Source organism: Heteronotia binoei, chromosome 14 (assembly GCF_032191835.1).
Source record: "Heteronotia binoei isolate CCM8104 ecotype False Entrance Well chromosome 14, APGP_CSIRO_Hbin_v1, whole genome shotgun sequence".
Lineage (NCBI taxonomy): Eukaryota > Metazoa > Chordata > Lepidosauria > Squamata > Gekkonidae > Heteronotia > Heteronotia binoei.
Window position 1 is genome coordinate 53704692 of NC_083236.1, and position 24710 is coordinate 53729401.

The 24710-nt window shown below is 47.9% G+C and overlaps 1 protein-coding gene across 1 annotated transcript in view; it reads left to right on the forward strand.

Annotated features, from left to right (window-relative positions):
• The window catches only part of LONP2 (lon peptidase 2, peroxisomal), an 87295-nt gene that overhangs the window by 55025 nt on the left and 7560 nt on the right, over positions 1–24710 (forward strand). Inside the window, 2 exon segments of the mRNA XM_060253746.1 lie at positions 15945–16087; positions 24490–24697. Coding sequence (XP_060109729.1) covers positions 15945–16087; positions 24490–24697 — 351 coding nt within the window.

The window sequence follows — 24710 nt, forward strand, 5'->3', positions numbered from 1 at the left end:
TGGAATAAGCCCTAGTGCAAAATCTTTCCCAGTCTTCATAAAACATTTAGGAACGCAGCTGTGAAAAAGCATTCTCTGCGCCACTCCTGCGACCCACAAACTGGCCCAGAATCGTTTCTGTAGGGCAGTGCGTCCCAAACGTGCCCTGTGATGGTGCCACTGGAAAGATTGCTCAACACCCACCAGTGCTCCCAGGAGACACCTTGCCTTTTGCTGAGAGGGAGGGGGTGGTGACTCTGCGGCAGAGTCTGTGCTTGACACGCAGAAGGTCCCAGGTTCAATCTCCGTCATCTCCAATGAAAGAACCTGCCCGTAATGGGTTGGTTTTTGACTGTGACAATAAATGAAACTAAACACCTGCCTATAGGTGATGCGAAAGATCTCTTGCCTACTACCTTGAAGTGCTACTGCAAGTCTGAGTAGACAGTACTGACCTTGGCGGGCAGATGGTCTGGTTCAGTATAAAGCAGTGTCGTGTGTAAAGATCAGGGGTGGCCAAACTTGCTTAACGTAAGAGCCACATAGAATAAACGTCATATGTTTGAGAGCCGGAAGGAAGACAAATAGATGGGGGAGGGAGGAGAAAAAGAGAAGTGGAAAGAAAGCAACTTTAAATGCATTCTCCAAGCTGGCCAATGGGGTGGGGGGAGTGGGGGCTTTCTCCATGTGTGAAAGAACCACTTGTGGCTCCCAAGCCGCAGTTTGGCCACCCCTGGTAAAGATCCATAGAAATGCACATTAAATATTACATCGTTATGTACAAAGAAAGGTGTAACTTGAAAATACAAAGCACCATTTCATCCATCTTGAAAATATTTTAATTCTCCGGCTGGCAAACTTCAGTATATGGCAGGTCCAGCAGTAGCCAGAAAAGATGCCCCAGGGGTGGCGGGTGAGCTCAGGCAGACCTGCTTATCGGTGTTCTATGATACGGCATAGGTGAGGTGAAAGACCTCAGACCCTGGAGAGCCGCTGTCATCTGAGTTGACAACTGACTTTGATGGACCGAGGGTCTGTTTCAGCATAAGATAGCTTTGTGTGTTCATGCACTCTTGACATTTCTAGTCTGAAATCTTTACCTGCTTTGAAGAAAAGGGCATTGTACCTCCATGAACCTGCAGTGCTGTTACCTGTAAACACAGGCATTCTCCACGACAGGCGCATTCAACGGATTTGCATCTTCTTGTTAATTCTGATTGTTCTACACAGGGTTACCATTCCGCTAGTACTTTCATTAGCAGTTTCTGCCTGAGTATTTCTGGAAAATATTTTCTGCCTTCTAACCAGTGCTCCCTTGAAGATGTAGTCTTCTGAGCAAAAATTCTACTTTGTGAGCTACTTGCATTAAAGATGTGAGCGAACAATTTTGGCTACTGCATAATTTTAGTTTGCTCTGAGGCCATCCTTCCTGAGCTAAGACAAACATGTGTGAGCTGGAGGCTAAAATACTGTGAGCTAGCTCACACTAACTCAGCTTAGAGGTAACACTGCTTCTAACCACCACATGGAGGTCTCAGAAAGAGATCTTTTTTTTACCAGAGCTGTGAAATAAGGGAGCGCCCAAGTCCCCGAACTTTTACCGTCTTTCCTTTTTCAGAAAAGCCCCTTTCAGTTTTCTCCGTTGGCAGCCAAGTTGTTGATGCGGCGATTGCCAGCCGCGGCTCTGCGCCAGTACCTTTTTTTCAGACTGGGGAACTGAGGGACGCAGATGTCTGTACAACCTTTTGGCATTTTTTTTTCCAGAACGCCCCCGTCAGTTTGCCCTTTTTGCTTCACCGAACAAGATGCTTTTGTTCGAGGTGCATGTGGATATTTTTAAATTAAAGTGCTCTCAAGAATTCCATGTGGTGAGGGAGCTCCGATGCGGGTATCTCTGGGCATGTCCTACCCAGAGCGGGGAAATAACCAAAACATACAAAGCAGACAAGTGGAAAACTTCATCATGCCACTGGGGCCACATAGGAGAAAGTAATTTAAAAAGTATGATGGGAGAAAGGTTTTATTATGGCAATTATAATTCAAGAAACATTTTAAGATAGATGCTGAGGTGATATAACAGTCCACCTTCCGGTGATGTCAGGAGCGTGTGGCATATGAAAATGAGTTGTGTTAATGAGCTCCGGCACCTCTTTTTCTACAAAATGTCCCCTGGCACCCATTGACATCAGGGCCTTGGGGGGAGGGGGTGGTATGGGAGGGCTGCTGTGTGCGAACAGCAGGCGATTGGTTTAACTGGAGATGGCAGCAGTTGAACTCAGAACATTCTGTGCATGCAAGGCATGAGTCTCTGCCACAAAGTTCAGACCCCTTCCTCCAAGAGACAAGAGTTGGACTGCCTCCCCCCACCCCCCGCTACTTCTCCTACATGAAGTCAGAAAGATGTGGATAGAAGGTCTCCAGATTAGGGACCGTCTCTCCCCGCATGTTCCCCAGAGAGCACTGAGATCGGGATCTCAAAATCTTTTGGTTGTCCCCGGGCCAAAGGAGGCCCGCTTGAAGATCACAAGAGACCGGGCCTTCTCTGTAATGGCTCCATTTTGGTGGAACCAGCTGCCGGAGGAGGTAAGGGCCCTGCGGGATCTCACCCAATTCCGCAGGGCCTGTAAGACAGTCCTCTTCCGGCTGGCCCACAACTAACGGCCCTGTATACCGACTACTGAATGCTGTATATTGTATACTGAATTTTTATCTGAAGCTGAATAGAGTGTAGCTCCACGACTGCTGGCTGTTTTAATGATGTATAGTTATAACAAATGTTTGATTTTAATTATATATTGTGAAATGTTAATTTAAAGTGTAATTTTATACTTTTATGTTAGTTTTATATATGTTGTAAGCCGCCCTGAGCCACTCGGTGGGAAGGGCGGGATATAAATCCCAGATAAATAAATAAATAAATAAATAAATTATGAGCTAGAAAAATCTGGAGACCCTTCTATCCATGTCAAGAAGCACTCTCCTTGCCCTGACCTGGATAGTGCAGGCAAGCCTGATCTCATCAGATCTCAGATGCTAAGCAGGGCTGACCCTGGCAAGGACTTGGATGGGAGACCTTCAAGGAATATCAGGGCTAAAGATGCAGAGGCAGGGAATGGCAAGACACCTCTCCGAAACGTCCAAGCTTCATTAGGGGTTGCCAGAAGCCCACCATGACTTGCAGGCATGCGCGTGCACACAATGGTACAAAAAAGAGAGGAGTGCTAAGAAGGTGACGGCATTCCAAATGCATTTATCTTGTTCAGGGGAGGGGGGGTGTTATAATGTGTTGTGGGATCTGGTGACTGGATCACGTAAGCAGACAAATAAATGGGCTAGAATCTGGAGAATCAGTACAGCCAGGGGTCAAGATGACATATAAAAAGAGGTGCAGCTCATTTGCACGACTCGTTTGCGTGTGCCACGCACCCTTGGCATCACTGGAAGGTGGACGAAATCGTATCAGCTCAGCATCTACCTTAAAATTACAATTGCCGTAATAAAACCTTTCTCCCACCGTACTTTTAAAATTACTTTCTCCTTTGTGGCCACAGTGGCACGAGGAAGATTTCCATCCGTCTGCTTTATATGTTTTTGGTTTTTCTCCTGTTTTTTGTGGGGGGGAAATAGTAGAAAGTTTGTCAAATCTCAGAGTTCAGCAGAATTCTCACAGGGGGTTTGTTCAACGGAGCCCAGAAGCAAGCATTTGGGGTTAAGAAAGAAAGAGCACAATGAAATTTAGAGGTTGCGGAGCTGACTGAGGCCTGAGTACAGTTGCTAGAGATTTCAGCCCTGTGCCTTTAAACAAAGAACAAGTCTTGTGGCATTTTAAAGATTGATTTATCGTGGCATAAGCTTAGATGGAAAAAAAGCCCACTTCACTGGATGCATGAAGTCTCATCACACGCAGACACACAAGCACACCTATGTGTACATACAGGGAAATTAAAATGGGAGCAAAAGCCAAATCTGCATGGAAGATAAATGGTCCAATCTGTGATAATTCTATGCAAAGCACCGTGACCATTAACATTAGGTAGTAGGTCATAATAATCTTCCTAGCTGTGCTGAATTAACGAGAGCCAGTGTGGTGTAGTGCTTAAGAGTGCTAGACTAGTATCTGGGAGATCCGAGTCTGAATCCCTATTAGTGCCATGAAAGCTCGCTGGTTGACCTTGGGCCAGTCACGCTCTCTCAGCCTAATGACCTAAACTGACCAGAGCCAGAATCTGATCTTGGTGTAATGCCATCTTTTTTACTGTTTGGGGGGTTTTTTGTATTGTGGTTTTAAAACGGGTCTATTGTGAGACCTCCAGTGATGGGACTCGCCCTGAGCCCACTTTGCAGGAAGGGTGGGATAGAAATTAAATAAAATCATCATCATCATCTCACAGCATTGTTGTGAAGAGAAAAAAGAGGAATGGAGAACAATGTCAGCTGCCATAAATGAAGCCAATATATTAATGTCACGCCCTGAGTGAGAGGAAATAACCTTCCTGATAGTATCTGTTCAGATGTTTGTTTAGGCCTGGTCCATGCGTGGTTATCCACATTCTCTGTCTTTAAAAGGTAAAGGTAGTCCCCTGTGCAAGCACGTCATTTCTGACTCTCTGTTGCTTTCATGACGTTTTCACGGCAGACTTTTTACGGGGTGGTTTGCCATTGCCTTCCCCAGGCATCTACACTTTCCCCCCAGCAAGCCGGGTACTCATTTTACCGACAATTGGAAGAATGGAAGGCTGAGTCAACCTCAAGCCGGCTACCTGAACCAGCTGTGGCCGGGATTGAACTCAGGTCGTGAGCAGAGAGCTCGGACTGCAGTACTGCAGCTTTACCACTCTGCGCCGTGGGGCTCCTTATCTGTCTTTACTAGCACTCAAAAGGAGAGAGGAGAACTATATGTACTGTTTTGTTTGCACCCTTCTTCAGTACGTCTTTGAAATCAAATGCCGCGACTTTTGTGAGTTGTTTTTCATGGGATCGTAAAAAAGAAAAAAAGCTACAGAACTCTAACGTTCAGCATATAGTTCTAGCGATGGGCTTTTCAGTCGGCTCCCCCAAGCCCTGCCGGTCAGCAAACGTGCTCCGTTTTCTCGGGTGACTCTTGGAACCGCCCGGGAACCCTTCCCTCCCTTTGACACAATGGCTTGTTTACTATGAAACTGCCGAACAAAAGGGAGGCTGTCTTTGGGATTCCAGCTAATCCGCGACGTTGTTGTTCGCAATGTTAAAATTAGAGCAGAACTTGAAACCGCTCCCAGCTCGGGAAGGAATGGCCAGCTGTGAGCTTCCAATTCAAGCAAAAAGCTCCCCCCCCCCTCCCCACGCTGCCTTTTTGCTTGAATTGAGCCGTTTGGAGGGAGCCCAGAAGTACTGAACTGCGAACAGTTGTCTTTGTGTGGCCTGAAATCGGCAGCAGGCGAAAACAGTGCATAATAAAAGAGAGCCTGACAAATGGGGAGGGGTTTGTAATTTGGCACCGGGAAGGGTGCTGCCACAGTAGAGGAAACCTGTAATTCTCTTTTGCAAAAAAAAAATGAGGTAGGCGAAGAAAAGGAGCTTAGGAATGTGCATTCCGGAGCTGTGCTGCGCTGTGCTGCATTGGATCAAGTTGTGTTCAGTAAGAAAAGAGAAGCCATGTTGGATCAGGCCAGTGGCTCATCTAGTCCAACACTGTGTCACACAGTGGCCAAAAAAACCCCAGGTGACATCAGGAGGTGGGGCCAGGACACTAGAAGACCTCCCTCTGCTGCCCCTCTCCCAAGCACCAAGAATACAGAGCATCAGATGCCCCAGACAGAGTTCCATCTTTACCCTGTGGCTAACAGCCACTGATGGACCTCTGCTCCATATGTTTATCCAATCCACTCTTGAAGCTGTCTGTGCTTGCAACTGCCACCACCTGCTGGGGCAGTGAGTTCCATGTGCACCCTTTGGGTGAAGAAGTATGTCCTTTTTTTCCAACTGCTCAGCAATTTCATTGAGTGCCCGCGAATTCTTGTATTGTGAGAAAGGGAGAAAAGGATAATGTGTTGCGAGGGAAATGCTGCCCTTATGCCCCAGGTGTGTGGTGTGGCTTCGTCGGGTGCTAGGCAAAGTCCTCAATCTTGGGCTGGCAGCAGAAACTTTGATTATTGAGGCTCCGGTGGTCTGTTTTGGGGGGTGCTGTTTGACTTGGATCACAAGTTGTGCAGCGTCATTTGGTGGTGGTGTGGGTAGAACAGGATGTCCTCATATTGAACTAGGCGTATCAGGTGGGCAACTTCCTACTCCCCATCCCCTGTGCTCAGTCTGTTGAATTGTGGGACAAAAACGGGAGGGATGTTGCAAATGTTGTTACAGCACTTTTGGTTATTACCCCAAATCTCTGTGGTCTTTACCATAGAGCTTGGGACGATTCCTAGAGCATCATTGGGATGTTGAAGTCAGTGTTTGTGACACTCTCATGTCCTTAGGATCCACCCAAAAATGTTATTAGCACCGACGGTTTTAAATTGTTTTTATTATTAACCAGTAATTGATTTTATTATGATGATGCACTAATGTCTTAGTCTCTTATTGTTAATGTGACGGAACGGCCCTGGTTTGCCTACCAGACCCGGTTCCCCTTTTTGGAGGGAGCTATTTCTCCTCCAGCCTCTTGGGCTCACTGCCACCACCTGCTCAGTCTAGGGGTTCGGATTGAGAGGAACAGGACTCCCAATCCCCCTCTCCAGCTCTGAGGCAAGGCCTCAAGCTCCTCTGCCACCCTGTACTTGGGTATCACAGAGACCACAGCACTTCTTCGGGGAACCCCTGGAGGACTGGCACCTTATCCAACCACAGGCCTTTCCCCTTTCCCCAGGGCCCCCTTCATAAAGCGTGGTCTAAAGTGGTTGGGGATCTATGTGGTACAAAGTTTGACTGCCAGCATTCAAAACAGTAAAAATATTTAATTAGAAGAGAAAAAGAAAAGAAAAAAAACAAAACAAAAGCAGTTGCATGTAAAAGTTTAGCACAGCACCCGAACAGCAACCAGAATGACAAATAAAAGATGGATTTAAACGCATCCTCCGTCCCTGGTATAGACATGCCCTGCCTTGTGGATGACTTACTCGGCCTGACTGCCTGGGGTCCTCTTCCTCTTGAGTAGGCCTCTCCCACAGTCAGGAGCCCACAGACTGACAACCTCTCTCCTTGAGGGCCAGCTGAGAACTCAACTTTTCCCACCTCACGCCAATAAAACAAAAGAACTTCCTGCCCCTCTAGGAGGCTTTCCCTCTAGAGTTGATGGTTTAACTCCGGAAGGGAGGGGGGAGTGAAGGGAAGGCTAGGCCCCAAAGCCTGCCTAGCAGTTTCATGTTCCCTCCCAACCAAGCACCACCATTAACTAAGATGGCGTTTCTTCACAGTTATTATGACTATTGCTGTAAGCCGCCCTGAGCCTGCCCCAGCGGTGAGGGCGGGGTATACATTTAATAATCCTAAACAAAAAAGCCCCAGAGGGTTGCGGCCAGAGGGGCAGCAACCCGATGTTGAACTTTCCGAGTTAACACCAAAGAGATCTAAAGGATCTAAAATAGGATCTAAAGGAGTGCTTCTTCGTCCCTGGTCCCAGAGGATAAGGAGAATGGGCAGATGGCATGGCTGAAGTTCTCTGAGGCAGGACTCTAGAATCAGAAGTGCTCTGAGCCATGAGCACGTCCATTTTGAGTTCAGACCAGTTGGAAACGCCAGCTTGTAGAAGGAAATTGCTATGTTCAACCTCCTTGCTGGCTTATCAACTGTATTATGTCTGTAACATTATACAATTAACTTTCTCACCCTGAGTGCACGGTACTGTTTGGAAGGCTACGGCTCAGAGACTTTCAGTTTTGGAGCAACCTGCTTAAGCTGTAGCTAGTAACAGTAAAGGGGGGGATGCTTCATTGGTAGAGAAAAAGGCGCCTAGTGCTTCAAACTTGTAACGGTCTGAACCCAAGGTTATAATTGCACTCCTGAGCCCAAGGGCCCCCAGTCTCACCAAGGTGTAGTCTCGGACCTTTAACATCTTCCTTTAATGAATAAATCTAATTTGATTTCATCGTAGAGGTGGTCATCGATGAGGCTTGTGCAGCACTCGACAGTTCTTGCTGTCCGATGGTACGATGATGTAATTAAAAATGCTTGGTCGCTGGCTGCATGAAGGCATGTGACCCCTGTCAAAAACCAACAGTGAATTGGTAATCCTGCTTTGGTCATTGGACCGGTATCACAACTTCTGGATATCGCCCGTATGGTTGACGTAAGGACAAAGGGAAGGTGGAAGCATGGGCGAGAGCAAGGTGATGAAGGCAAAGGCTTCCGCTGCTCCCCCCGCTCCAAACCACTCCCCAAGGCCACCGCCTCCCCCTTGTTTCAACGCTTGTCCGCATGGTGAGGATCAAGCTTTGAACCCAGGCTTCATCCTTGGTCCTAGCAGGCAAGAATACTTTAGGAACCCCTCCTCTTGTCAGGGATTATTTGATCTCTTTTGGCTGCTGGGAGTATCAAGGGCTACTATCCCAAAATAAGAAAAGGTATCAGACCAGTCTTGGAAAAATATGAGTCTTGGAGTCACCAAGCCGGAAGTAAATAATCAGACCCCTGATATCAAAGGCTAGCAGCAGAACTGTAAGATTCATAGGAACAGGACTACAGGTTTCTTTCCGATGAAGAAATCCACGCAATTTTCTGTGTGGACTTGGAAGTGTTTGCTGCTCTCGGCTTTTTCTCCCAATTAAAGAAAAACTGAAAAATTGAAGGAGCTGGGCATGTTTAGCCTGGAGAGGAGGCAGCTGAGAGGTGATATGATCACCATCCTTAAGTACTTGAAGGGCTGTTATATAGACGATGGTGTGGAATTGTTTTCTGTGGCCCCAGAAGGTAGGATGAGAACCAACAGGTTGAAATTAAATCAAAAGAGTTTCCGGCTCAATATTAGGAAGAACTTCCTGACCGTTAAAACGGTTCCTCAGTGTAACAGGCTTCCTCCGGAGGAGGTGAGCTCTCCTTCCTTGGAGGTTTTTAAACAGAGGCTAGATGGCCATCTGACAGCAATTTAGGGGGAGGTATTTGTGAGTTTCGAGCTGTGGAAGAATCTCGAGAGTCCCTTGGACTGCAAGAAGATCAAATCAGTCAGTCCTAAGGGAAATCAACCCTAACTGTTCCCTGAAAGGTCGGATGCCGAAGCTGAAGCTCAAATACTTTGGCCACCAAATGAGAAGGGAGCACTCACTGGAGAAGATGCTGATGCTGGGAAAGACAGAAGGCAAAAGAAGAAGGGGACGGCAAAAGATGAGATGGCTGGACAGCGTTACTGATGTAACTAACACGAATTTGAGCAGACTTCGGAGGATGGTGGAAGACAGGAGGGCCTGGTGGGACTTTGTCCATGGGGTTGCAAAGAGTCGGACTCGACTGTGCGACTGAACAACAAAAAAATTGTGAGTTTCCTACATTGTGCAGGGGGGTGGACTAGATGATCCTGGAGGTCCCTTCCAACTCTATGATTCTAAGTAGAACTCTTCGTTCCAGGCAAACCTGCTTGGCTGCAAGGCATGCCTTGCTTCCTCTCTGCATGGGATTTGAAAGTGCAGTCAAGCTCAGGTCTGCTTCGTCCAGAGCACATGGAGTTCCTGCATGGGCCATAAAACCTTCAGGTCTCCCCATGCGTCCATTAAATGCATTTACTTGCTTCACGAGCATGAGGCTGTAAAACACCTGGGCTTTTAACAAAAAGTAGCTCTCCTTCACCCATACTTGCAGTTGTGCCCCCTCCCACCGTCTCGCCTTGTTTCCAGGCAGTGCAGAGGTCAGCCAGTCTCTCCGCAGGAATATTAACCGATATCCGAGGAGAGCAAATCTCCAGGTGACATGGACGAGAGCAGCTGTGAATAAAGGGAGACCTATATTTAACGCGGTGAAAAGGAATCTGAGCAAAAATGTAGCACTTGGAGGAGGCCCCAGGTCTCTACCACCCGCTCCCTTTCCTGTTCCCAAACAGCTCGGAGAAGGGTCTGAAGTCATCGCGAGCGTTCTGTTGGAAGCAGAGCAGGCCGGATGCTGGTCAGTACCCCGACTGGCGACTTCCAAGGAACCCTACCAGGTTGCTTTTAGGGGGAAAGGAGGAATGCAAACGTAATGAATCTTTAGGCTTCCTGTTCTGAAACATTGTTGACTGCTCCGTTGTTCGTTTAAGTCACAGGTCTGCATCTGCACGCGGGAGCAGTTGTGGCTGCGATGGCATATGCTGAGCTGTGGTCCACACCAGTCGCAGAGAGAGGAAGGGAAACTTGACACGGGTGATTGTAACCAGCAGAGGTGCTTTCCTCCAAGAAGCCCCCTTCCCCTGATGAAAGAGCCTCTTGTGCTGGAGTGGGGGGAGACTCTCCTCCAAGTCTGCAGGCCCGAAGGGCATTTGGGGGCAGTGTCCCCCCTCTGGTTGAGCACCACCCCGCAGATTTTCTTTTTAGATTTAGAGAAAAAAAATGGAAGATGCGTGCGGGGTTTCCAAATGACCCCACGCCCAGTCAGGGAAACCTCAGTTTCATTTTCTTTTTCCCGTGGCGAAAAATAGGGGTTTTTTTTAATGCAAAATAAAATAAAATTGCAAAATGCAAAACAGAGAGAGTTGGAGATCCCCCCCCCCCAATTCATATGAACACATGAAGCTGCCTTATACTGAATCAGACCCTCGGTCCATCAAAGTCAGTATTGTCTACTCAGACTGGCAGCGGCTCTCCAGGGTCTCCAGCTGAGATTTTCCACGCCTATTTGCCTGGACCCTTTTTAGTTGGAGATGCTGGGGATTGAACCTGGGACCTTCTGCTTACCAAGCAGATGCTCTACCACTGAGCCACCGTCCCTCCCCTGAATATAGACAAGGGAGCCAGTAGAGTCCACGAGGGGTGTGGGCAGGGGGAGGGAGGAGCAGACAGCAGCCTTCTGCCCCCTTGAAGCTAAATCCTCTTCCTCTTCTGCTGGCTGCAGGTGGGGGAGCCATTCTGTTGACCACTTCCAGCACTCTTATTTCTTTCTCTTTCTCCAGGCTCCCTTACCCCACAGGATTTTCCAGTGCCCAGCCACCCAAGATTTCCTGGCTACACCCCTGCTTTTTCCAACAGGAGAAGGTTCCTACTTGAGGAAGGTTCCTCTGCTAGCAGAACAGATCCACAGAGTCTAAGCCCCCATGCATTTTGCTGTCCTGTAGAACCATGGTTTTGCCTATACACACATGCATCATTCCATTTTCCTAACTGGAAATGGCCTCAGGGAGCTGCTATTTGTCCCACAGGGGAAACTTAATGTGTGGCCTTAAGAGGGTGATTAAGAACATAAGAGAAGCCGTGTTGGATCAGGCCAATGGCCCATCCAGGCCAACACTCTGTGTCACACAGTGGCCAAAAATTTATATATATATATATATATATATATATATATATATATATATATATATACACATATATATATATATATACACACACACACACACACTGTGGCTAATAGCCACTGATGGACCTCTGCTCCATATTTTTATCCAATCCCCTCTCACCACCTCCTGTGGCAGTGAGTTCCACATGTTAATCACCCTTTGGGTGAAGAAGTACTTCCTTTTATCCTTTCTAACCCGACTGCTCAGCAATTTCATCAAATGCCCACGAGTTCTTGTATTGTGAGAAAGGGAGAAAAGTACTTCTTTCTCTACTTTCTCCATCCCATGCATAATCTTGTAAACCTCTATCATGTCACCCCGCAGTCGAATGGCCTTGGGTCAGCCATAGCTATTGCAGGAGTTGTCCTTGAAAGGGCAGCTGCTATGAGAGCCTTCTCAGCCCCACCCACCTCACAGGGTGTCTGTTTTGGGGGGGTGGGGGGAAAGATATAGGAGATTGTAAGCCACTCTGATTCAGAGAGAAGGACGGGGTATAAATCTGAAGTCGTCATCTTCTTCTTCTTCTTCTCTTTTCAAGATCAGGCTAACTAGTGCCTGGGCTATCCAGGTCAGGACAAGTTTATCGATTACTCTGAGTTGTTGTTGTTATATCGGAACTGGCAAACAGTGGTTTGTGGCTGCCTTCCGAACCGGGGTTTGTTCCCATCCTTCAATCCTGGACAGTAAGGCCAGTTGGAAACCATGATTTGCTGGTTACTGCAAATCAGAAAGTAACGAGTGGGGGAGGGCTGGGAAACAAAGGCTCCTGTAAGCGAGCTGGAAGCCCCTTGCAGGCTCATTTTCAGTTACAGGTCGGATTTTACATCTGAGCCGAGCCTAAATCTTTCCATTCTGGAGATCAGACCCGAGACTTGTAAAATCTAATTGCATCTTTTTATGAGATAAGAATGCAAGTGTTGAGCAGCTGCTTGGTAGGCAAGGATTGGCTTTTTTTAAATGCAAGACCCGCTTTGTTTAGTTGCCTGCCGTGAGCCTGGGGGTTTCGCGTAACGCATGCAAATCTGATTATCGGCCGCTTCGATATTCAGCCCACGTCATATTTGTAAATATAATGAGCTAAAGGAACCTATTGTTTTGAAGCAGAAAAATCGCCACGCTGGCTGCAGTTGCACAACTTGGTGTGCTTAGTGCAGATTTGGTGATGCATCCGGGCGGGGGGGGGGGGGGGCGTTGAGAGGCATTTGAGCAGAATGAAAAGGGGGACCAGGTTACCAAACAGGCTTTGCTAATTGGGTTATCAGAGTGTAAAGCAAAGAGAAATGATAAGGCAGGTGGCCTTAGCGTAAAGAATCGGTTCTTGTACAAACCTATCCCTGTTCCTTACTGCTGTCTGCCACGCTTGACAGCAGCTAGAATGCAGAATATAATGACTTTTCATTGTAGAATACTATGAATATGACTTTTTGTTGTAAATGAAGATCACATTCAGATGACCCCAGTTTGTTTGCAATGTGAAGGCAGCTGACCTTAGATCCAGGTGGGCAGCCGTGTTGGTCTGAAGCCGTGGAACAAAGCAGGAGTCCAGTAGCACCTTTAAGGCCAACAAACTTTTATTCCGAGCTTTCGTGTGCTAGAAGCACACTTCATCAGACGAGGAATGAGGTACAGTAAGCAGAGCTACATGTAGCTGGTAGGATTTAGAATGCAAAGTGGTACCAAGTTAAAATCCAATGGCAGAATTGCAAAATTAACAGATTCAGAAAACCTTTGATCTGGGTTGCATTAGCGTGGGAAACCAATAAAACAGTAACATGTCAGAATGTGAGAATGTCTGTTAATTATTCAATTGCTAATATACCTGGGTCAAAATGAAGGCTTTTTTTTTTTTAATTATTTTATTTTGACCCAGGCTTATTTTAATTTTACTATTCTGCTATTGGATTTTAACTTGGTACCACTTTGCATTCTAAACCCCACCAGCTTATATGTAGCTCTGTTTACTGTACCTCATTCCTTGTCTGAAGAAGTATGCATGCACACGGAAGCTTATATTCTGAATACAAGTTTGTCGGTCTTAAAGATCCTGTAGCTAACCTTATCAGGCTCACGCACTCTCCAGTGCCACCTCTCCTGTGACTGAAGATTTCCAGGTTTGGGAAGTCTTTGGTCTGAACACATTTTTTTTTGTTTCGATGTCCAGTTTCAGACGCTTAACAGGTTGGGTTGTATTTCTTGCCTGCCAAACCAGAGGACCGTAAACCACGGTGCAAAAATTCTAGCTCCGTGGGCAAGAAAGAAAGCCCCACTTCGTTCAACGGCCCCAGTTTTAACTTCCCGGCAGTGTGTGGAAGTCTTCAGCTTGGCTCCACTGAGCAGGAGAGGTGTGTGTGTGTGTGTAAGCACCCAAAGATTTTAGGCTTGTTCACATTCTGTTTTGATTGTGACATACAGGTGCAGCGGATACGTTCTGCTAAAATACTGGAGAACCGCTGTCTGGTTTGTGTTGAGCCTGCTTCGGTGGGGAGGGCGGGATATAAATTAAAAATTGTTATTATTGTGTGTTGAGGTGACCCCATCATCTGGCCTCCCTTGCTGAAAACTGCCCTATTACATCTGCCCATGCAAAGAGATGTTGTGACTCTTACTGGTTACCTACTAGCACTGCTGGAATTCTTACAAATAACGCATGTTTTGCCATCTTTTAAATGCTTTTAAGCAGGCCTCATTTTGGGCAGGAGTTCACAGGAGCAGAGTTCCAGAACCTCTAAATGTTGTGCTATTTCTTGCTCCCCCCCCCCACTCCCCAATATTTGTTTCTGGTCTCCATTGTTCAACCGCCCCCCCCCCCCGGTGAGAATTTTGCTGAACTCGTAACATTTGACAAACTTTCTAACATTTCCCCCCACAAAAAAATGGGAAAATAACCAAAACTTATAAAGCAGACAGCTGGAAATCTTCACCGTGCCACTGTGGTCACCTAGGAGAAAGTAATTGAAAAAGTATGATGGGAATCAGGTTTTATGATGACAATTCTAATTCAAAAAACATTTTAAGCTAGATGCTGAGCTGATACAGTTTGGCACACCTTCTGGTGATGTCAGGGGTGTGTGGCGTGGGCAAATGAGTTGCACTAATGAGCTCTGGCGCCTCTTTTTCTACAAAACGACCCCTGCTTTTGAGTAATTTCTTGTAATAATTGTTTTTTAGGTTTATGTAAAATTTCCTGCCGTTGCCCACTCTGAGCTTGCTTGTCGGGAGAGCGGGATATAAAACTAACAAATAATAAGTAAATAAATAATATCTCGGCTTTCAAGCTTGACAGTGAACGCATGAAAGGATTGTTAACGGCCACTCACCTTTACCAAGTAGGAATCCCCTCTAGATGGTCAGGCAGGAAAGTGTCTGTAAAGCAGCGGTGAATCCATCCTCCCTCCCTCCCCTTTTCCTGATACTGATGTGCCCCAGATGGCAAAAGTGATCTTGTGCAGCCACAGTAGCAAAATTCTTGAGGACTAGTAACTTTAGTGCACTGATGTGCAAGGTTAATCTTCGCTTCCCCCAAGGATTGCAGGGTGGGGCAGCTTCGGCGCTAGGGGTTCTGCCGCCCCAATGGGCTCCATGTGCGCACGGCATGATGACATCACTCGGAAGTGATGTCATTGCACCGGCGCACTTTTCTCAAGCATTCCTTCTCAGCTCCAATCGCTCAGAACCGAGAAAAAACACTTGGCGCATCCCCCTGCCCAGCTCCCCCCGAACCCGTAGAGGGCTGGGCAGGGGGTGCGGCGTTCTTTCTCGGCTCTGAGCAATTGGAGCCGAGAAAGAATGCTCGGCACGCCCTCTTCCCAGCCCTCTCTGGGTTCGGAGGGAGCTGGGAAGGGGGTGCGTTGTCCTTTCTTGGCTCAGAGCCAAGAAAGAAGGACGCGGAAGATCAGGAACATCACAAGCAGGGACGGGGAGAGGGCGCTTGCCCCTGCAGTGAGGTGGCGCCCTAGGCGGTTGCCTATCTCACCTATTCCCACACACTGGCCCTGAGTGTGTGTGTGGGGGGGGAACACACACATTTTGTGATTAGCATTTACCCAAGAGAATGACGAACCTCGTACGTTAACGTTCTAAATTCTCGAAGAGAGAGGGCATGCGATAGGCACACCTAAAATAGCCGCAAATGAAGGGGCGCTGCCTCTCTCTCTTGCCCTGTAGAAGACTCCTCTGCAAAGCTGCATTTAGAACAGGCCGGTGTGTGTGAGTCGCTACCTGCGGGACCCAGATTGAGTATCAGGCCTGATGTTAATAGTTTCACACAGCGAGGCTGCCAAGGGCTGACTGCTGCTTACGGTGATAAATAATACAATGTTACCCAGTCAGCGGCCCTTAGGATCAGAGCAGTTCGGCCAGTGCCAGGCCGGAAGCCCTCTGTGAATAACTGAGTCAGTCCCTGGCTGAGGGCTGACCCCTCAACCCTCATTCCCAAATCCCTTAGCACATTACCGTACAGATTCTGTCTCGGAATCGCTCTGGGGAGAGGGTGGATATTTCTCACGTGCAAATCTGAAGTGCCCCTTTCTTGTCTCAGAGTGCAAAGAGCACGTTGCGGAAGACGCAAAACCCGATGCCATCAGTGAGACGGCTGACCTGGCTCTGCCACCGGAGATGCCCATTTTGATCGACTTCCATGCCTTGAAAGATATCCTTGGACCACCAATGTATGAACTAGAGGTAACTTTTGCCGTTGCTGCTGTAGTGCCTTTCCACCGCTGCAGTCATTCCAGCTTGCTTTCGCCCATTACGCGGATGGGTGAATTGTGGAGCTCTTTGAAGGGAAAAGGTATTTCTTTCATCTTCCTCTTTAGAGTTTAGATTCCTCTTACAGTGTTCTGCTATATGCATCTTAACTGTCTGAGCTATAGCAGGGCGGTGCACCAGTGCACTAGAAATGCCAACTAGCAAAGGCTATTCAGCTGTCCACTGGAGCAAACGGCTTGATGGTAACTGCTGGTGTTGAACAAGGGTATGGTGACTCAGCAGAATCTCAGCCCCACGTCTTTCTTTCTGGCTTCTAGTACAGGGTTGTCGAACTCATTTGTTATGAGGGCCAGATTGGACATAATTGAAACCTTGTCGGGACAGGCCATGTGTGTCATAATATGTAATGCCAGGTAGCAGAGATATAAACTTTATAAAGGACACAGACAAGCAAAGATTTTGTATCTCTCCTGTGCGATTGAAGGAACTAGGCAAAGGAAGCTCTGCCTCTTTCCCTTCCTCCCCAGGGAATGGAGGAGGGGGCAGAGCCTCAGCCATTGGAAGGAAAAGAGACTTAGCACAGTAGCTCTGCTGTGTGATTGAGAGAGCCTGGCAAAGCAAGCTCTCCCTCCTCCAAGGGAGGAGCCTCAGCCAATGGAGAAAACATAGGCATTGCTCTGTAGCTCCTGTGCGATTGAGCAAGCCTGGCAAAGCAAGCTGTGATGCAGAAGGAAGCAAGAGAGAGGGTGAAGAAAGCAGACTTGCTCATGGGCCTGATAGGAATCCTCCAGGTTTGGTGTGGAGAGCCAGTTTGGTGTATTGGTTAAGTGTGCGGACTCTTATCTGGGAGAACTGGGTTTGATTCCCCACTCCTCCACTTGCACCTGCTAGCATGGCCTTGGGTTAGCCATAGCTCTGGCAGAGGTTGTCCTTGAAAGGGCAGCTGCTGTGAGAGCCCTCTCCAGCCCCACCCACCTCACAGGGTGTCTGTTGTGGGGGAGGAAGGTAAAGGAGATTGTGAGCCGCTCTGAGACTCTTCGGAGTGGAGGGCGGGGTATAAATCCAATATCATCATCTTCTTCCGATCCAGCCTCCAGGCCGCACGTTTTGACACCCCTGTTCTAGCATCTGAGCCTCCACTTTGACACCAGTGGAGGGGTCCATGACTCAGTGGTAGGGCATCCGCTTGGCATGCAGAAGGTCCCAGGTTCAAGCCCCTGCATCTGCAGTTTAAAAAGGACCAGGTAGGAAGTTATGTGAAAAACCCTGAAGAGCTTCACCCAGCCTGACCTTGATGGACCAATGGTCTGATTCAGTCTAAAGCAACCTCATGTGTTCCTGTGCGTTCAGCAGTGAATTTCTGTAATCACTTTGGGGTGAGTGCACTCTGAGCCTGGGCAGTGGTCGCTCCTGCTTCATAGCTGTCTCAAGACCATTCTTCCGTGTTCTGAAATCATTTCTCCTTCACTGCCACTGCGGTGCTAGGAAGAGAGGTGTTTCCATCTCCATGGGGCGGGGAAAAAAAAAATCTCTGATGGAATCGGGTTTGTTTTTCTTTTCCGCAGCCTGCAAAGGGCCTCTCGTTCCTTTTTCCCTCCCCAGCTCCGAGAGCTTCACCTCTGACTTTTCATTCTGCCATCAGTAACCAGCTGAAATCAAGACCCGGCGAAAGCAATTCTCAGGACGCTTCTCAGCCAGAGAGGAGCTCTAGCTAAGAGAAACTGGAAACCTGACACAACAGAATTGACCGGCTTGGCAGGAGGGAAAATGATTAAAAAAAAAAAAAAGCATTGTGCCTATAATCAGGGGTTTTTTATATTTATTTTTTTAACGTTAAATGTTTTATTGAAAAAAAATTATAATACAGCAAGCAACTGGTAACCAATAGTTTGCAACTAGTGTACCGTATGTTTCGCACCATAAGACGCACTTCCCCCCCCCCAAAAAAAGTGGGCGGGAAAGTGTGTGCGTCTTATGGAGCGAAGGTACTGGTACCTACCTTCCGGGGGGGGCGATCCGCTGCCTCCGCCTCTGATCCTGGCGCTTCCCCCGCACCTGCCTGGCTCCAGCTCTGACGCTTACAGCAAGCGCCAGGATCGCTCCCTCTGCCCTCTGATCCCGGTGCTTGCTGTAAGCATCAGAGCTGAAGCCAGGCAGGCAGGCACGGAGGAAGCACCCGCCCCCTCCGCAAACCCAGCGCTTTGCGAGCGCCGGCTGTGAAGAGGGCAGCGTGCTTCCTCCGTGCCTGCCTGGCTCCAGCTCTGACGCTTACAGCAAGCGCCAGGATCGCTCCCTCTGCCCTCTGATCCCGGTGCTTGCTGTAAGCATCAGAGCTGAAGCCAGGCAGGCAGGCACGGAGGAAGCACCCGCCCCCTCCGCAAACCCAGCGCTTTGCGAGCGCCGGCTGTGAAGAGGGCAGCGTGCTTCCTCCGTGCCTGCCTGGCTCGAGCTCTGACGCTTACAGCAAGCGCCAGGATCGCTCCCTCTGCCCTCCGATCCCGGTGCTTGCTGTAAGCGTCAGAGCTGGAGCCAGGCAGGCAGGCACAGAGGAAGCGCGCTGCCCCCTCCACAGCCGGCGCTCGCAAAGCGCTGGGTTTGCGGAGGGGGCGGGTGCTTCCTCCGTGCCAGCGCTTCCTCCGTGCCTGCCTGCCTGGCTTCAGCACTGATGCTTACAGCAAGCGCCGGGATCGGAGGGCAGAGGGAGTGATCCTGGTGCTTGCTGTAAGCGTCAGAGCTGGAGCCAGGCAGGCACGGAGGAAGCGCCGGGATCGGAGGCAGCGGATCACCCCCCAGGTGATCACCCCCCAGGCGCCTTATGGTGTGAAAAATACGGTAATTTATGTAGTTTGTAACCAGGGGTTCTTTATAAAGAATTAATCAGCCATTTGAGGAAAAACCTGACAGTGAAGAATCAAGATGACAGGCTCGCTGTAGATGGTGCTTCGGAACCTAGGCTTGGATCTCATGGTTTCTTACTGCTAAGTGAGGCGTGGGAGGAGCTTGTCTGGATGAGGATTCTTCACTGGGCATAAGGGGACCGTTTTTTGTTTTGTTTTTTTAACCAATGATGCTCTTTGGGCTCCACAAAGTAGGAGAAGCATACCTGTGCTAGCTTTCAAGAAAGCCAGTCATGATTGTCTCCTGAAATGGAAACTTTTTGAGCCAATAGTAAGGCTTGCTTTTGAAACTGTTTGGAAAGGTCCTTCTACCCCTGGGGTGGGGGTCGAACTCATTTGTTGTGAGGGCCGGATCGGACATAAATGAGACCTTGTCAGCCCGCGCCATGTGTGTCATAAAATGTAATGCCAGGTAGCAGAGATGGAAACTTTATAAAGGACACAGACAAACACAATTATTAAAGTTTTTTTTTAAAAAAAAATGTAAAAGATGCTTAAAAGATTGACACTCTTGCAATATTCTGTTTATTTAACACTTTCTGATAGCTGACACTTTTTGCTTTGAATTATTGCATCAGAATCTGGAGACAATGTCTGCTGTAGCAAGCCTGACTATGCTGTTCAGGTGTTGTTCAGGTGTGTGTATATAAGTTGCAAACCTGCTTTTGATTTATTAACATTTATTACAGAAATCTCATGGTCAATGCTTTGAGCCTAAGACCCAGGGTAATATATGAAATGGCTGGGCATTGCAAGCTTTTGTACGTAAACTGCTTCACGTGCTGGTCAGCCAGTGGAGAAAATAGAGACTTTGCTCTGTAGCTCCTATGCGATTGAACACACCTGAAGAAGCAAACAGTGTTGCAGCTGGAAACAAGAGAGAGAGAAGGAAGCAGATGACAGTGAGTTGCTCATGAGCCTGATAGGAGTGGGGCCTAATCCGGCCCTTGGGCCGCACATTTGACACCCCTTTTATTCTCTAGGTCTTCCACGTAAGACCATAACAAATGACTTGCAGGGTGAGACCAGTGGTTCTGTCTAATCCATCATCTTCTTTCACATGGTTCTGATGCCAGCTGCCATGTTTCCTTACAATACTGCATATCCATATTGCTAGCATATTGGAGTTGCCAGAGGCACTGGTTTGTGGACTGTCATGGGGATGCCTGTTGGGAAGGGGCAGGGGGCTGATCTACCTTCAACTTTAGGGAGCCAGTTTGGTGTAGTGGCTAAGTGCACAGACCCTTATCTGGGAGAACCAGGTTTGATTCCCCACTCCTCCACTCCTCCACTTGCACCTGCTGGAATGGCTTGGGTCAGCCATAGCTCTCATAGGAGTTGTCCTTGAAAGGGCAGCTGCTGTAAGAGATCTCTCAGCCCCATCCACCTCACAGGGTGTCTGTTGTTGGGGAGAAGGTGACCACTCTGAGATCCAGAGTATAGGACAGAATATAAATCCAATATCATCATCATCTTCCTCCTCTTCTTTATTTAGAAATGTAAAATTTCTGGAGATGTTGGAAACCATTTGAATTGGAAAAAGTTGGGGGAGGTTGGATTTAAATGTCTGCATTCTGAACCACTGGTTAGCAAGTGCTCCAAGCTCTTTTCCTTCCTGTCCTAGAAGGTTCTGTTTGCCTCTTTCCAAATGCTGTGTCAAATATTTTTCAGTCTTTGCTTGTCCTGTGGTGATGGGGGGGGGGCATGCTTAAAAACATAAAGGGAAGGGGGGGGGGATACGACGACTGTGAGCTTGAAGATCGAAGCGGCAGTGATGCTTTCATCTGAGCAACTCTTGACTCGTCTTTGAAAACCCCGTTTCTGAAAACTTAATCCTCTGCGAGATTCTTGCTCTATATCCACTAGTAAACATCAGAAATAGGCCCGCGGCTGAAGTCCTTTTTAAGATTTCCTGTCCTAATCCACTTAAGAGAAGGAATGTTCCTTGGAGTTTGTCCTGAACATCTGTGAAGAGGGACGGAATGATTGGTGCTCCCCCCATGCAGAATATGGCATAACATTCTCAACTCCCCTCCCCCCCCCTTTCTTTTTTGCTTCTTAATGTAATTTTAGATTCGGCGGAAGAGGGGAGAAGAGGAATCTCTTAGCTCTGAGCCTACAAGATCGAATGGGCTATAGCACACTAAGAAATACACGTTAAGACAAAGTTGTTTAGTTAACTGGGTTTCTTAAAGAGAGCCAGTTTGGTGTGGTGGTTAAGAACGGCGGACTCTAATCTGGAGAACCAAGGCTGATTCCGCACTCACCTTGCTCCGGGGCAGCTTCCGTTTCTGTGCGGAGCAAGCTGGCGATTTCGCACCAGTTGCTCCGTGCTGCCATTTTGCGCGGGGCTAACCCGCGATTTGCCACGCTGCAGTGTAAACCTATTTTTTTCAGTCCAGGTTTGATTCCCTCCTCCTCCACATGCAGCCGGCTGGGTGACCTTGGGCCAGGCACAGTTCTCTCAGCCCCACCTCCCTCACAGAGTGTCCGTTGTGGGGGGAGGAAGGGAAGGTGATTGTAAGCTGCTCCGAGACTCCTTCAGGTAGCGAAGCAAAGGGTATAAAACCAACTCTTCTTCTTAAATCCCATCTGTTGTTCAGCAGTCAAACCTCGGAGCTGTTTCCGTTTTTAAAACTAATTTTTGGCAGCTGACAACATTCATGTAGCAAAGATTTTTGTCATTCGCAAATAGCTGAAATAGACTTATTACATGGTACTTGTACAGCTAGTGACAGGCATTCATCTGAGAATTAGGTCATGGTTCTGGGCTGGTAACTAGCCGTGAAAAACTGAAGTGTCACCTGATGGACATCTCATTTCAGGGTTGTTTTCCAGGGCTTTGCCACTGAAGAGGAATGAATACTAGGCCTTGAGGATGTTTTGCTGAAGTCATGTTCTGTCCACGGAAACATAAGTACATTAAATGTAAATAAGAGGAGAACTGTGAGGCCTCCAGAGTCCTGTTCCCCTTTTGCTTCCCCTCCCGAGTTCTGCTTCCTTTCTTGCCCTTACCTCTGCCAAGCACCATCTGGATACCACTCATACTCCAGAGGTTTGTGTTCTTTACCAGCTGGGCCATGTTCTGACACAGTGTATATTCCTCTTAAGTCAGCAGTCCCCATCCTTCTTGGCACCAGGGACCGGTTTTGAGGAAGACAATTTTCCCACGGAACAGGGGAGGTGGGGGCAGTGCTTTCGGGATAATACAGCTGTGCACTTTATTTCTCTTATTTTGGTGTGGTGGTTAAGTGTGCGGATTCTTATCTGGGAGAACCGGGTTTGATTCCCCACTTCTCCACTTGCAGCTGCCGAAATGGCCTTGGGTCAACCATAGCTCTGGCAGAGATTGTCCTTGAAAGGGCAGCTGCTCTGAGAGCCCTCTCAGCCTCACCCACCTCACAGGGTGTCTGTTGTGGGGGAGGAACGTAAAGGAGATTGTGAGCCGCTCTGAGTCTCTGAAATCTGGAGTGGAGGGCAGGATATAAGTCCAGTGTCGTCTTATTATCATTACTACATTGTAATATATAATGAAATAATGATACTACTCACTGCCTGGTTGCTAACCCCTGCTCTAAGTACATTAAATGAGAACCACAAAATGAGGATGTGCTCGTGTGATTAAAAGTGCTTACAATTCTGCCGTTGTGGTTGCTCTGTGTTTCAAAAGTCCTATGAGTAAGGCCATGACTGTCATCTGCTGATGAGAGACAGAAGCTGAGAGCCACCTGCCCAAGCATACTCCCATGGGCCTGATCTGGTCCCCAAGGGGCTTGTATGTGAACTGTCTGCTTCATTCTCCCTCTTCCTTCATCCCAGCACTTTTTGTATTCCTCCCTGTACAATGCAGCCGAGCAAAACAGCTTTTCATTCTTTCTCTTTCCCTCAAAGGAGGAGGAGCCTCAGTCAATGGAGGAGCTTGCCTCTGCAGCTGTGCTGTGCGATTGAGAGAACCTGGAGGTGCAAGGCTCTCTCAATCGCAAATCAGAGTTACAGAGCCAAGCTTCTCCATTGGCTGAGGCTCCTCCTCCCTTTAAGAAGAGGGAAGGGGAAGAGCCAGAGGCTGCTTGGCTCAGCTGCCTCAATCCCATGGAAGAAATAAAAAAAAAACACCTTTAAGATCAACGCAGTTTTATTCAAAGTGAAAGCTTTCTGCCTGGGTACAGTATGTGTGTGTGTCTTTTGTTAAGCTCATTTGGCCAGTGCTCTCCTGGGTGCAACTGGATTTCTTCCTCATTTTCAATGTATTCATGCCGTCATGTTCCAATCTTTCTCAGTAGGAAAGCAGTGTAAATTGTTCAGATGAGAAACAACAAGCCAGTGAGATGGATTCAGCTGAGAGTATGTGTTCAGCACATTTCCTTTGTAGATTGGGGATTTTGAAGCTAGGCTTCCTAGATAGTAGGCTGATACTGGCCACTATACATTGCTGTCTCTATATTATTGCACTGCCTCACAGGAGTTGCTGTGATTTTTCTGGGGAAGACTATAGTTTTGTAGACAAGCACATAGCCCTCAGTCTGTGTCATGGTGCTTCGCATGTTCTTGACCAGCACACAAAGCAACTTATGTACAAAAGCTCACGGTTCCCAGCCATTTCATGTTTCCTTTTGGAGCCTAGGGCATAGAGCACTGACCATGAGATTTCTGTAATGAATGTCAATAAATCAGAAGTAGGTTTGCAACTTACAGATACATACCTGAACAGCATACTCAGGATTTCTACAGCACAGACATTGTCTCCAGATTTTGACGCAGTAATTCAGAGCAAACGGTGTCAGTTATCAGAGACTGTTAAAAGATTGCAAATGTGCTAATGTTTTAAGTTTGAAAAAATCTTTGTGCCCTTTACAAAGTTTATATCTCTGCTGCCTGGCATTACATTTTATGACACACATGGCCCAGCCTGACAAGAGCCAGTTTGGTGTAGTGGTTAAGTGTGCGGACTCTTATCTGGAAGAACCGGATTTGATTCCCCACTCCTCCACTTACAGCTGCTGGAATGGCCTTGAGTCAGCCATAGCTCTCGTAGGAGTTGTCCTTGAAAGGGCAGCTGCTATGAGAGCCCTCTCAGCCCCACCCACCTCACAGGGTGTCTGTTGTGGGGGGAGAAGATATAGGAGATTGTAAGCCGCTCTGAGTCTCTGATTCAGAGAGAAGAGTGGGGTATAAACCTGCAGTCTTTTTCTTTATGTCAGATCCAGCCCTCACAACAAATGAGTTTGACACCCCTGCGTTAAGGTCTCCTAGATGCATCATAGCAGGCCAAGGGCTCTCTTACATGGGATTTGGAAACTCCATGCTGATCTTTCCATTCCACTGAATTTAGCAGGAAAACTATCCTTAGGTTACCAATAGGCAGAGTTTGTGCTGATAATGAGGTTTGAGAATATCGCTGTGTTCTGAGATGATCGCAGTGGGGGGTTTTCATTACTTGTTTTCTCTCCCAGCAAACTTGTCGCCTCCCTTCCCTTTCAGGTCTCTGAGCGACTGAATCAACCAGGCGTTGCCATCGGTCTGGCTTGGACCCCCTTAGGGGGTGAGATCATGTTTGTGGAAGCCAGCCGCATGGACGGGGAGGGTCAGCTGACTTTGACCGGGCAGCTGGGTGACGTCATGAAGGAGTCAGCCCATCTTGCCATCAGCTGGCTCCGCAGCAATGCAAAGAAATACCAGCTGACCAACGGTACGTGGGAACC